Raw genomic sequence first — 15202 nt, 5'->3', positions numbered from 1 at the left:
TCTTAATCTCCATATATATATATATATATATATATATATATATATATATATATATATATATATATATATATATATATATTCATATATATATATTCATGTACACAGTGTGTGTATATATATATACACACACACACACACACACACTGTGTACATGAGTGAATAGGTTGGAAAATCATGATGCAACAGGCGTGTATTTTACTACGACGGTCTTACATTGGCAGATGGGGGAGCACACATTGGTGAGTATATTGTGATCATAAAAAGACTTACAACTTTTGATTTGTTTTTACATGTATTTTTCTTTGATGTTATGCCTTTTTTGGGTTAGATTTGCCTTTATTCGTCTCGCAGTGGAGAAATTTACATGTGATAGCAACAAAGTTATGAAAGGAATGAAGGAAGTAGAAAAAAATTGGTATCATGAGCCTCGAGTCTAGGCTGTTAAAGTAATTTTTTTGCCGTGGGCGACATTGTAGTTATGGTTTGCTCTCAGGTGACGTTATGAAATTGGGGATGCCATTCGAATGTTTAACCACCTCCACCTATTAGATATAGAGCACACAACAAATTAATGAATTACTCGTTTTCACATTCAAAGTAAAAAATAATGGCTGTTATTGTGGTTTACATGGGACACTTTAAAATTTTGGTTTGGACTTTACCAAGCATCATGGCACTTAACATGCTTGATTTGCTTTCGCGGGCCGAATAAAATGATTTGGCGAGCCAGATTGGCCCCCGTACCTTGACTTCGACACCTGTGGCCTAGACTATTGTGTCTTTCCAATCAGCTCCCTCAGCCACTCAAATATTGCTCTCCAAGTGATGTTCTCAAACTATTTTCTACACTAAATTGGCTCATAATATATTTAAAAAAACCAACAAACTGCCACCCGTGGAACGATTTAATAACAGTTTGTGAAAACATTTTTACCATTCAGGGAGAAAAAATGAGAGTCCATTCAATGTGGTGAGTTCATTTTTTATAATATTGTAATAAAGTGTTCAGTAAAGTCCACCTCTGACAATAGAGCTAAAAGCAGTGCTGGTAGGTATGTAAAATTCATAGCAAAATTCTTTTTTTTAATAGCTGACCATCTTTCAAAAACCAGAATGAACACAGTTGAGACCAGCTCAATGTTTCAACACGAAGATGGTTGATTCCAGATGTGTTAATCATTGTTTACTAATCCTGAAGTGTGCCAAAGTCAAATAAGTCAATTGCCACGGTGAAATTAGTACATTGACTAATTGGGATGAGCAAAAACGAATAATCTACATCAAAATCAGACTTGCGCACTGCGTGGGTGACACAAGATCAAGTAGTTCAAGACTTGGGAGACAATGGATCCTCTCATGGCGCTGAGTTGCAATATGTCTCGCCACTCCTTCCCTCTTTTGACTGTCAAGAGTCATCCATGATTTGGAGTGTGTCATAAGATGAGAGGAAGAGGGCGAAGTGATGGGTGGTGGTGGGCGGAGCTTCAGGGAATTGGCTTTGATGACCAACTACAGATGCGTCTGTTCATTCTCCACTTTTGAACTTTCAATCATGTTGATGCTCCTTTATGATATCTCCCTTTGTAGGCACACAGGCGGAAAGTTTGGGAATTGACTTTGAAGGCTAGTCAAGGCTCGGGGGAGGGTGAAATGGGACCGTTTGGATGGCATATGCTGCACTGATTTGTCTTTTATTCGCATGCTCCATCCTCACTTGTGAATAATTTGGCGGGCTGTGGATTTGATCACTAGGCCTTCAGTAGTGCTACGTCTGACTCAGTCCAGACTGAAAAAAAGTGTGGTGTGATTTACTACAAGTCAACTAGAGGGTACCATCAGCCAGTAAATAACTGACCAATCTTTCTTAATTTTGTCCATTTTTCTTGAAAAGTCCATCTTGAAAATGAATTTAACAGTAACTCTCCAAGCAAATCCATTTCTTCTCTTTCAGCCATTGTGGGTTGACAAAACTATACATTTATACTTCCGGTTTGAGTGGACGCTGGCGTGTTGTGACGCCGCTGCAAAACCTTCGATTTTCTGCCACCATCGGATTACATCGATCTCATCCCGTTGCATTTTTTGAACCTTCGATCAATCATCTCTACCGTTTTTATTGCCATTAGTGATCTTGATTGCTCTTAGCAATCACTTGTTGCGACATCCTACCTGTCGGCTCCAACCGCCGTTCATTCCATCCACCAGTTGAACGATGGCTCCACCAAGAGCACAGATACACAAATACTGAGGCCACCTAACCGATATCATCTCAATGATTAGGAATTCTGTCCATATTGGTTAGGAGAAGAATCAATGTCAAAAAGCGTCCTTGGCCAAATGTAACAAAATAAAAACAGATATTCACATGAACGTTCAGGGTATATCGCAAACAAAGCAAATAAAGTCAGAAATCCAGTTGTGGAAGATTGCCTACCAATCTTCCACAACTGTTTTTGAACTTACCAAGATGGCTCCAGTCCAGATGAACAAGCGCTAAAGAGGCTTCTTGTTTTTCCACACAAATGAGCACCTCAAGTCCACTTTTCTGTCAGCAAGTACAGATTTACTTTTTAACAAAATTCCTTTGAAGTCTACATTTTCAGCTACCAAGTTTTCAAAACGTTTCCTGAACTGTTGCTTTGTTAAAAAGTGTAACACGGTGTCAAGCTCATTCTTACACACACACACACACACACACACACACACACACACACACAGTTGAGCTGTGACTGGGGTGCTGAGAAGTGAGAGTGGGACTCAGTGTGTCCAGGAAGAGGCCAGTGTTGCGGGCAGCGCAGTCGCGAGAGCCTTGATTCACAGGGAGAGAGACGTGCCCAGCGTGGAGAAACCATGCTCACTAAATGGGAGAAAGCCTCGGCCCAGGACACAAAATGAAGTTGGGGAGGAAGACAGTGTACACTCTCTCTTCTGAAGTTTCTTCACTGGTCAGCCTAGTTGGTCTCCTCCTTCTACTCCTCACAGGTATGACCTAAAACTGTTTTTATCGTCCCTTAATGTACTATGTTGTCCTATATTATACTGTCAAGTTTCTGGTTCCATACCAACTCATAAATGTATATATGAATTTGTGTTTATAATTGCTCTTAAACTGGACCGTCCATCACAAATTCTTAAGGAAAGGCAATTGAAACATTTCATTGGCTTAACCAAGAGTAAAAACCGAGAGGCAGATTCCCATGTCATAAGTGACTCATGACTCCAAACTCAGGACCAATAAAATCATTTTAAATCAGTATTGGAATGGTGGTGAAAATGCGGGGTACATCCTGGACTGGTCACTAGCCAATTGCAGGGTAGTAACCAATTTAAAGTTGGTGGAAATCCAGGTTTTGTAGGTTGCAGTCATTTTGGTCATTGGTGGGCAATCCTAATCCTGGAGGGCCACCGACCTTCATGTTTTCCAAGTCTTCAAATGGTTCAAATAATCAAGTAATCACCAAGCTCTGCGGATGCCTTACATCGAACCAGCTCATTTGAATCATGTGTGTCACAACAGGGAGATTTGTAAAAATGCAGGAAGGTGGCCCTCCAGGAGTAGGATTGCCCACCCCTGGTGTACATAATTTCATATGACATTTCACTGGACATTATGATTAATATGACAAAAAAAAGATTTATTAATCTAATATCACCGAATAAAAAAAAAAATGGTACAGATCTGTTGGTTTATCCGGTAGGCCTAATATGTGCCATGAACTAGGAAAAGGCCTGCTAACCGAACAACTCAAGGATGGCGGTCTGCGATTATATTCATTTTGTTTGTCTGATTAAAAACTGGTTCAGTCCCTTTTTTTCGTTGTTTTTGCCAGTGAACCAGAAGGGCTCCTGCCGAAAAAGACACAAACACAATTTCTTAGTTTGTTTTTGATCATTTTAATCTACGGTCATTCCAATTGTAATATATTTTAATTTTTACAATGTAAGTCTTGAGATAAAATTAGACAGTGTTTGAAATTTCAAAGTGCTGGTGTTTTGACAGTGAAACCCAAAGTGTGCAGCGAACACTCTGGTGCTGTAACCAACAAAACTAAAAAATGTGCACATTTGAGTTTGTTTCTCTCCGTGTTTTTTTTAGCGCAACAACAAAGAGCATTTACCGTATTTTACGGCGTATAAGGTGCACCAAAGAGCCTTGGTTTTCTTCAAAAGGTGACCATGCGCCTTATACGCAGGTGCGTCTTATGTGAAGTCATATTAAGCCACAACAGGTCTCGCAACTACTGTCAGCAGCCACCGACTCTATTTCCCCTTGTAGAAGTAGTGCGTAACCACAGCCTCTAATGTCACACCTTATAATGTAATGCGTTATTTTGAAAACTTTTATATATTTATATATTATATTTGGAAAACATTTAATTAATTGAAGGTGCGCTACTGATCTATGCGCACCAAATCCAAAACAGTAACCCACATAGAACTGTATAGTGCCTCCATTTTTTAATGATACTAGTGCAGCGTGTTCTACTGGGGACAAATTCCTTGTGTGTTCTACATACTTGGCAATAAAGATGATTCTGAGATATGAAAAAAGTTTGAAAATACACCATTCATTGGGGATGCGCCTTATACTCCGATCCACCTTATGCACCGGAAAATACGCTAATTATTGCTTAGTTTTTGAGTCTAGGACACATGCTTTCATACATCTCACTATTATGCTCCATGAACTGTAAAGTAAACTGCCTAATAAAGAAATGATTTTTTTTTGTTAGTGACAAAGATTTGGTTTTTTTTTGCTACTTGAGTTAAACTGTTGCTTATTTAATATCACACATCTTTATTGTTTAAATTCGCCTCTAACACATTTAGGTCCGAACTGGCAGAATCAGACTTGTGGCATCTTATGACTTGAATAGATTATTACATCATTATCCATGAAGTAGGGAAGAGCCATATATTAACTCATTCACTGCCATTCCTGAATTTATTCGGAAATTGAAAATGTGACGTGGAGCGCCATTCCCGAATTTGTTTGGGTTTTGGTTTTTCTTACTGGGACTGCCAATAAAGCGCTGGTCAGCCCTCTGGCAATGTTTTTCCCTTCCACAAGGGGGAAGCATTTCCATGTTTTCCATGTTAGCGCTTTGTTCCAGCTATAGCTGCTGTTAAAGCGCTATATAAACCAATATGTATGTATTGTATTGTATTTTGGACAGCCACCCTGATTTCAAGCTCATATAACTCCAGACCCATATAATTTAGGAATTAACTTTTTTTTTTACGAAAGAAGAGAGTCTCAGTTTTCTCACGCTGCACTGAATGTTTATGTAGTACTTAAACCCAATATTCTGTGGGTCCTGGAATTTGAATGACAATGACAAAAACCCTGGCACTGGAGTGGATACATTTTGCAGAAGTCTGGCAATGAATTAGTTCATTTCCTTTTTGCCATTTTAGTCACACTGGAACAATTTCATTTATTGAAGGTGTGCCTTGTATATGCAACTCCCTAAAAAATAGTACGATACCAACGTCTTTGCCGTTCTCCAAAAATCAGTACGTAACCTGTTTTAATAACATATTTTTTTCCCCCACACTAACAATTTCACTTTGCACTCTTCTGATTGTCATTCTCCTTTGTAACAGTGATTCTTTTAAGACATTGTTGAGGTCTGTACAAAAGTTCAAACCAAGCCTCAGCATGTTGAACCATTACTCTCGTGCTATTGCACCTCCTGTGCCTATCTCCAACTTCGCCACTGACAAAGACTTTCTCTCTGGTTCCCAGTTTCTTGCTCACTCTTTTCAAGAGCGCTCCAACAATCGTGCCCTTTGTTTTATCCCCTTGACAACCCCTGTCAGACGGCCAAAGGGGTTGCCATGACTAGCAGGCGATGCCCTGCTAACTGGCTGGCTGCGAGGAATTAGTCAACAGTGCAGAATCTCTCTCTCTCTTTCCCTGTTGTTTTGCTCACTCTATCTTTGATTCTGTGATTCCCCAATGTCGACCAAGCGCCAATGTTTGGACTTATTTCCACGAAAAGAGTGACAGTCTCTACAGGGAACTATGCTATGCGGTGCCAAGACAAGACTTGAGGTCTAATGGGAGGACAAGTGAAGTTGATGGATAAAAATCTCAATTAATATGTGAAGTGTTCAGGAGGGTGCCCTGAAAGTTTCTGTGAAGTGGATTAGTGATCAAATCAAAGATGCGAACGGATTTCATGAGCACAATGTGGGTGGATTCTGTGTGTGGGTGTGGGTGTGGGTGTGTGTGTGCGTTTGTGTGTGCGTGTGCGTGTGTGTGTGTGTGTGTGTGTGTGTGTGTGTGTGTGTGTGTGTGTGTGTGTGTGTGTGTGTGTGTGTGTGTGTCAGCGTGTGTGTGCACGTGTACAGTATTAACAGAGCACACCGTGAGCACACTAATTGGTGCATTCAGGCACCTATGCAAAGAATTTGAACTCATTAAATCGCCATCAAAGGGAGGAAAATAAGAGGCCCAAATTGCAGCAACTCAGTGAAAGCATTGTTCCAAAAATATGTAAACCCTATTTGCCTCTTTTTGGCTCCTTGTTATCGTTTGTGAACATTTTAAGTTGGAGTGTTAAGAGAAAGTAAAGTACTTCCTGGTAGCATTAAAAGAATACGGGCTGACCATTTTTTCCCCATTGAGATAGTGGGAAATGGTTCCATCATGACTCCAACTTATCATGCGGTGTGCCCGATGCACGAAAACTGTTTTAAAATGGACCCGTCGTGGGAGTTTAATTTTCTCACACAGTGAATACAATCAAACTGGCTTCCCATATCACCAGCTATACATGAGTGGATGGATGGATGGATTGATGGATAGAGAGAGAGACAGCGAGAGAGAAGGGCACAACTGTCCTTGTTTTTATGTTCCTGTTGTTTATTATTTTGCTTTTATGACTATTATGTGAGGCGCTTTGTTACAGCTGTTGTGAAAGCACGCTATAAATTAGAATGTATTGTATTGTATTGATAGATAGATGATGGATGGATGGGTTCCTCATACCTTTCCACTTTTGTCCAGTTACAAAATTTCAAAAATTTAATGTGTATAGTTTTTTTGTTGTTGTTCTAAGTAGATCAAAATGTTGTGTGTAAATGAGGCTTAATTTTTAGCATTGGTTCAAAAGAAGGCTCTGTTTAAGCAGCCGCGTCATGATGAAAAATGCATCGTCGCGTCTGCCTTTAACAGTGGAGTCAGTTTGACATGTCGAAGCAAAGGAAGCCCGGGTGTAAATAATGGAAGTCCAGAAGAACTCCTTTGGCCTGAATTTCATTTGTCGTGCCAGTTTCGTGCTGTGCTGAGATGTCACATGATTGTGATTTACTTTATCGTTTCAGTTGAAATGTACCACTTTCATGTTGTTTGTGGTTTTTCTTTCATTTTTTTTAGCCTGTGAGTCTAATTGGTGTCGAGATTACTATCTTATTACAACATTCCGCCATGCTTTGAATGGAATTTTAACCAGCTATAAGAATAATACTCTTAGTTGCCTTTACATGTGGGAAGAGAGAGAGTGACAGACAGATTCAGACAGGCAGAAACTAAGTGACCGCACTTTGTTGTGTGTTGCATGTTTGCTTCCAAGAGACCGATTGATAAATTAGTTGTGATCCGTCACATTTTATGTGGCAGTATGTGTCCCACACTGTCTCTGGTGCTTGACGAGACAGGGTTGCTTTGTTTCACTCAACCCCTCCCACATACGTGTTCCAAGAGCTCGTCAACGTCCAACTTATATCATTGGAAACACTTGATAGAACTTGAGCAAACAAAAGATGATGAGGAAGGAACATACAAAAGCCGCGGGCCAAAGTGTACTACCGTTGAGTCTTTAGAATTCAGCAGCCCCTTCATCCCCATTGACCCGTTCGCGGGCAGACAGTGATAAAATGTAGAAAGACGTAAAAACAAATAAAAACAAATCACCAAATCCCACAGAGCTCATTTTGGGGCTGCCACGGTTTACGGGAACAATGTGCCACCCTCACCTCAATCCAAGCAATGACTTTTATCAAATTACCGTATTTTCCGCACTATAGGGCGCACCTAAAAGCATGCTTTTTTTTCAAAAACTGATAATCTGGAAAATGTTTTAAAATATGTCATTCACTGAAAGTGCGCCTTATAACGGACATGTTATACATATATGTATATGGAAAAGTTTAAAAATGCCATTCGTTGAATTTGCTGCTTATAGTACGGAAAATACGATACTTGAAATTTAGTGCGAACTTGACTTGTCTTACTTGACTTTAGCCACGTTATCTTTCAACTTCTGTGAAATGTTAAGTTTAAGACTTCAGACTTATGATGACCTCATACAGAACATCCTCTCCAAAAGTATTGGAATGGCAAGGTATAAAATAGTTTTGTGGACTTCAATCATCATGATGATTTATATCATCAAACAATACAATACAATACATATTGATTTCTATAGCGCTTTAACAACAGCTGAAGCTGTCACAAAGCGCTTAACATGGACAACTATCCTATACAGGAAATAAAGCAGTCAATAAGATAGTAGAACGCACCAGGGAGTAGCTTTAAAAGATGTAGAATGAAAGCTCCTCTGTGATGCACGGTGGATGCAATGTTCCAAGAACTTTAAATCTGATAAGAGGATGTTACTGACCTGCTATTCTTCTCCCCAGGTGATGTTTCAGGGGTGAATGTTACAAGCCAAACCCATGTGGTGAGGGGCATCGTGGGAAAAGAAGCCCTGCTGTCGGTCAGTTATACCAGCAGCAGTACGGACAAGCCCGTCATCAAGTGGCAGCTGAAGAGGGACAAAGTGAAACCCGTCACCGTGGTGCAGTCCATCGGCACTGAGGTCATCGGGAACCTTCGGCCGGAGTATCGTAACCGCATCCTGGTATTTGAGAATGGCTCGCTGCTGCTTCACAACCTGCAGCTGTCGGACGAAGGATCGTACGAGGTGGAGATCTCCATCACGGATGACACCTTCACCGGGGAGCTCTACATTGAGCTGACTGTGGACGGTAGGTGCTTCTTTCGTATTCAGTGGATGTGTTGGACAATATTTTCCATTGCTAAAAAAGACTACCAAATATGTTCCATGTTATATTATTGTTATCACATTATTATTACAATTCGTCGATGAAAAGGTTTCTTCAGCCCTCATGGTGGCGGTGCCAGACCTCAGACCTCTGCTCTGATAGGTCCCTGCTCTCAGGTTGAGGGGAGCAGAGGACTACTCCCTGAAGCTAATCTGATCATTTCTTAGCGAAACGTCCGACACCTTCAGAGGTACTTCTTTTGTCATACTTCTATCGTCATCCGGACTTAGATGACGACTGAAGAAACCTTTTCATCGATAGACCACTCCTGTATGACTGAGATCTTACACAGACGAATTACAATTCTTATTACTTGATGTGTTAGAGGAAAACAACAGCATTTGGAGTCAGTGTAAAAAATAATAGAAATAAATTGCATCTTTGATTTAAAAATGAGGAAAAAAGTGTTGTGACCAGTATAATCAAAGATTTTGACATAGTTGGAAACCTTCAAACAAACACTATTTAACTCATTCACTGCCAGACAATGTGGAAAAATGTGTCCACTCCAGTGCGAGGGTTTTTGTCATTTTTACTCAAATTGCAGGACAGACAAAATATTGAGGACTATATAAACATTCAATGCAATGTAAGAAATCTTAGACTCTCTATTTTTGTCAAAAAAAGAGTTCATTGTAAGTTATATGGGCCTGGAGTTATTTGAGCATGAAGTGGGGGTGGCATTTTTGCACCGTTACAGTATACATCTCAGTCTTCTAACATTTTTATTATCCTTAGAATATGTGGTTTTTTTTGTTTTCATCCCCTATCCCCTTTGAAATTGCTGCTGTGGACTGCAAATTTCCCCATTGTGGGACAATTAAAGGCTTTCTGATCTGATCTGTACATAACGCTAATGCCGCCCCCTCGTGGAAAGAAAAAAAACATTGCCAGAGGTCTGACCGGAGCTTGATCCACACCCCTCTGCAAGAAAAAACAAAACCCGAACAAGTTCGGGAATGGCGATCCACGTCAAGCTTTTCAATTCCCGAATAAGTTCAGGAATGGCAGTGAATGAGTTAAACACACATGATGCGGCAAAACACACACACATACAACATTTCTCAAGTACACTGTATGTTGTATTCTCTGGGAACAAATATGGTGACTGCGGTTTAGATGAGAACCTTCTCTGCCCCTTTGCCTCATTTGATGACGCTATGTCACCACTCTTGTGCTCACTTCTGCCCAACATTGTTTGTTGGGATTTTTTAGATGTGCCTTATTGGTCAACAAACACAAAAAGGAATCATTTTTTGGCCATGATATTTTGAAAAAAAACTTAGGCGGACGGATGGATGGCCTGTGAAATACGACACAAAAATTCAATGTAATGAAATATCTTGTTGCTCATATTCCTTTTTCAATTCTTCCATTTCAATTCCCATTTCACACCAAGTCATTATGGTCTCGTCCTCAGTTCCAGTCTCCAAGCCCTACATCCAGATGGTGGCGTCATCTGTCCTCGAGTACAGCGAGCACTTTAACTTGCACTGCTCCCACGACAACGGCACCAAGCCCATGTACGCTTGGCTGAAAGGAGGCAAGGTACAGGCCAACGACTCCCGCCTCCTCCTCTCGCACGACCAAAAGGTGCTGAGCATCGCTCGCGTCCTCATGTCAGATGATGACGTCTACGCTTGTGTGGTGGAGAACGCCATCAGTAGCATGAAGAGCATGCCCGTCAAGCTCACCGTCTACAGTAAGTGGCATGGAACTGTCGGATTTCCACACAGTGTATTCAGATTTCACTTTCAATCGCATGCCAAAGCAATTAGCGCATCCCATCGAGTCACAGAGAAGCACGCTTGTCGCTCTGAGAAATCTTGTTTACCATCGAGTGCAAATCTACACTCCACAACGGATTGTGAAAGCCAATGAATGAAACGATTATTTACGGGGAGGGACCTACCGTATTTTACGGTGTATAAGCCGCACTGGAGTATAAGGCGCACGGCCATTTAATGGTGTTTTTTTAAAGCGCACCTTAAATGAAAAAAAAAAATCCAAATATAATATACAAATACAGTGAGCCCCTTGGCTTACAAACAAACGTTTCGGTTTACGAACGTTACATTTATGACAATTTTACCTTGGCATACAAACTTTTTTTTCGGGATCCACGTGGAGCGCCACAATGAGTGATGTGTCGTTCGCGAACAAGCCCGTTCTCCTAACAACAAAATGGTAGCCGACTGTTTATATCCTCTATTCCCCGCCCCCAGCAAATGAGCAACTGGATAGAAAACAGTGAAATTTGGACTCGTTTCAACTTTGATAGTTCAAAGGCAGAATGTACCCCGCATGGTTAAAATATCGCATCAATCAGGCTCCACAAATAACCCACATAAACCATCTGACACCTGATGCAAAAAGCTACTAACCCAGCTAAACATAACACAATTGATGAGGAACTAGGTCAAATTATCTCAGAGAAAGCACATACAAGGGATCATTCCTCAAGATGGTAAAAGAAAAAGGCTACGTTCCTCAACAAGTGTTTAATGCTGATTAAACCGGCCACTCCATTCCATCAAGCCGTCAATGACCATCACAAAGGTAAATAAAACGACTTTATTATAAAGTACAGTTTATTTCTTTAATTATAATACCATAGCACATTTATTATACATAAAATGAGGTATATTTTGTGTAGTTTTAATGCTTAGAAAATTCGAAAGTAGAAAATGTTTTATGGGGACCTGGGAACGGATTATTCTCATTTGAATGGTTTCCTATGGGAAATTCATTTTGGGGATACACACTTTTCACCTTACACACTCTGTCTGGGAAGCAATTAAGTTCATAAGCCAAGGTATCACTGTATATAAGAGTTTTCTAAATATAAGGCACACCACATTATAAGGCACTACAATAGAGACTGTTACGCATTCCTTCTGCAGGGGTAAATGGAGTCATGGCTGCTGACAGTAGTGGTGGGGCCTGTTTTGGCTCAATATTACTTCACATATAAGGCACAACGGCATAACGTTTTATACACCAGAAAATACGGTAAATAAGTATCCGTTTTATATATATATTATCACTCCACTGAGATGTACTTCTACCTTATTGCCTCCACAAGAAGTACTTGAAATGTATTAAAATACAGTTTGCTTACATAGCCTGACGGTATTATTACAAGTCCAAAATAGGAATGCAGTGGAGTAACTTAATACTGCAAAATCCTGGGGAAATCTTTTGGTCTGGTGTTCTTGTTTTTTTGGGGTGATGGGGGGGGGCTTTCTTATTTTTGCTCTTCATCTCTCCTGTCTGCTTCTGGTTTAGGACGGAGCTCGCTGTACATCATCCTGTCCACCGGAGGCATTTTCCTCCTCATCACCCTGGTGACCGTGTGCGCATGTTGGAAGCCTTCCAAGTGAGGATTTTTTTTTCTTTCCTTCTTTATACTTTCTTTAATGCTGCAAAAGAACATAACTTTTTTTAACCACCCTTACACCCACCTCCATTCAGAAAGAAACATCGGCCCGTCCCGCAGAGAGTGCCCGTCTACATGGAGCAGGGGGAAAATGGCCATGATGGTGAGTAAATAAAATAAATAAATAATACAATTGTTCAGTGGTGGTGTTCTGAAGACTTGAATCGCAAGAGTCCGATTTAGAATTGAGGCAAACAATAAAATACAATAAAATGTGGATTTGCATTTCTGAATGAAATCTTATTGACCAGTGTCATCATTTCATGCATATAGTACAGTATGTATTTAATTAAAACATATTACAGTCTGTTTTTGTTGTATTTTATAAATGACATGCTCTATTATACCATTTGTATACAGTTTATGGTGTAAATAGTTAAAGAATGCTCGAAAGTAGTTGATTTCTAGAGTTGGAACGGATTTTTAAAAATTGCGTTGATTATAATGGAAAGTGCTGTTTTGGTTTTCGAACAAATCGGTTTTCACACAGGTTTCCGAATCAGATTATGGTCGAAAACCGAGGTATCACTGTATAATTTTGTTCCTTCACCAATTTTAAATGTTAATCAAGAAAGATTTTGCATTATATTGAGTCAAGGTGTTGTCTTTATTGCAGTTGATGTTGTACCGAAACCAACGACACTCGGCCGAAGGAGTCCCATGCCTCTGTATGTACTCAACGAAGATGTAAGTGAAGTCTCATGTCATTTAAATCATTCAACAAAAAAATTGTGAAAATTATATACAAATGTATTTTTTTCAGTGAAATACAACCGAAGAGTAATTGTGTATTTTTATGTACATGCATTTCAAGTGTCTGTGTAGACTTTGTCGTACAGGAGTGGTCCATCGATGCAAAGGTTTCTTCAGCTGTCATCTGCACTTCTTCGGCCATTTCACTCCTCATCCAAAGAGCTCTGTCAGCAAACTAAAGTTGTGCTGGTCAACTTTGGTTTGCTGACAAAGTTCTTCGGATGAGGAGCGAATCGTCCGACACCTTCAAAGAAGTACAAATGACGGCTGAAGATACCTTTTCATCGATACATTTCATGTGATACACATCCAATAAGTCTGTGTTTACATTCACGGAGGACATGAAACAACAATGTGCAAAATCCCAAATTGCAAAATAAATTATGTCAACGTCATGCTGTGACAGCACAGAAATAAACAAAAACAAATAAAGAGGCTTATACAAATATGTATGAAGGTGGTACGGTGAGTGACTGGTTAGCTCCTCCCCCTCACAGTCCAGAGGTCTTGGTTTCGGTCCCGGATCTGACCTTCCTATACGGAGTTTGCATCTTCTCCACATGCTTGCGTGGATTTTTTCCGGGTATTCCGGTTAACTCGAGGAATATTTCAAAAACAGGTGGCAGGTTGATGGAACACTTTAAATTGCTCTTCGCTCTCGTCTCACAGGAGACGCTGGAGCGTTTGGAAGAAAGTTCTCTCAGTGCCTACCGTCAACCAGAATTGAATTTTCCTGCCACCTACGTCCCGGTCCTTCCTACCCACGCCCACAGAACTGAACCGCCCATCTGGACAACCCCGCGTCGGTACTCCCGCAGTCCCTCCCCGCTGGCGCAGCTTCTCCCGCAAGCATCGGCGGGACCTCCACTGAGCCCCGCACGCTCGCCAGCCCACTCTCCCTGCTCGTCTCCGCGTAGTTTCAGCCCCATTAGAAAGGTTCGGCCTCCCGTTGGAATCCCAAACCTTCGACAGCCTGTGGAGCCCGAGAGTCCTGTTCCCAGCGAGAAAACGCAGGGTACTCCTGAGCAGTAACTCTTGGTTGTTCGTCACATATCATCTTTGCTGCAATTTGCCAGGAGCAACACCAGATAATTCCTTCCTTGGCCACCAGCAATACCTCTGTAGGCTTTTCATTATATCCTGCGATAAAAAAGTCTCATTATATGGAGAATTCATAGGTTACATCAACTGTACTATGCAGAACTACCCTTTTGATGTATTAATTTCACATGGAACATCCCCTGAGTAATTTTTCATTTTTACCCTTTTGTTTCCATTTTTTTTGTATTCGAAACTGTCCTTGTTGTGTAACTAAAAAATAAAAAGCTGCAATATTTTGTACTTTGTGAACCGTTTTTATCTATTATATTAATATCATTCTATGCCTAATTCAGTCCTTGTATGATATTTCATAACCTCATCGTCAAACATCTAGTACTGTCCAATGTGTGTGTGTGTCTGTGTGTGTGTCTGTGTGTGTGTGCGTGCGCATGCGTGTGTGTGTGTGCGCGTGGGGGGGCGCGCGCATGTGTGTGTGTACGCGTGTGCATGTGTGTATATATACGTATACGTATATTTACATCTGTATATTTATGTATATATTTATATCTGTATATTTATTTATATCTGTATATTATATCTATAATATTTACATATAGATATGTAAATATAGATATTTATATACATATATTTACATAAAGATGTTAATTTACATTATGTACATAGATGTACTCTATATGTATACATACACACATTATGTATGTATATATATAACTTCATATATGTATAGGTACATTTATGTATACATATGCATATGTATACATATATACATATACGTACATATATAAATATGCATATACACAGACACAACCATACACACACCGTAAAGTAAATTAATTATTATATGGGTTGCATACTATCTATTTTTTCCTGATT

At 40.1% G+C, this 15202-nt stretch overlaps 1 protein-coding gene across 1 annotated transcript; it reads left to right on the top strand.

Moving 5' to 3' along the window:
* The first annotated feature begins 678 nt into the window (after positions 1 to 678).
* Positions 679 to 14608, top strand: hepacama (hepatic and glial cell adhesion molecule a). Its single transcript, XM_089013686.1, has 7 exons — positions 679 to 2982; positions 8650 to 8997; positions 10496 to 10777; positions 12364 to 12454; positions 12550 to 12617; positions 13131 to 13201; positions 13937 to 14608. Exons 1-7 carry the CDS (start codon positions 2862 to 2864, stop codon positions 14297 to 14299), a joined length of 1344 nt encoding a protein of 447 aa, XP_088869812.1. The 5' UTR covers positions 679 to 2861; the 3' UTR covers positions 14300 to 14608.
* Positions 14609 to 15202: the final 594 nt, after the last annotated feature.

This window comes from Hippocampus bargibanti, linkage group LG14 (genome assembly GCF_051943395.1).
Source record: "Hippocampus bargibanti isolate YZ-2025 linkage group LG14, ASM5194339v1, whole genome shotgun sequence".
Lineage (NCBI taxonomy): Eukaryota > Metazoa > Chordata > Actinopteri > Syngnathiformes > Syngnathidae > Hippocampus > Hippocampus bargibanti.
The sequence above is the reverse complement of the archived record's forward strand: the minus strand, read 5'-3'. Positions and strand labels throughout refer to the sequence as shown.

Excerpts from the sequence above, each read along its gene's own strand:
- hepacama (XM_089013686.1), top strand. The coding sequence starts at position 2,862 with ATGGGAGAAAGCCTCGGCCCAGGACACAAAATGAAGTTGGGGAGGAAG. Across the intron at positions 12,455-12,549 it reads GCATGTTGGAAGCCTTCCAA|AAAGAAACATCGGCCCGTCC; the intron begins GTGAGGATTTTT and ends ACCTCCATTCAG. Across the intron at positions 12,618-13,130 it reads GGGGGAAAATGGCCATGATG|TTGATGTTGTACCGAAACCA; the intron begins GTGAGTAAATAA and ends TCTTTATTGCAG.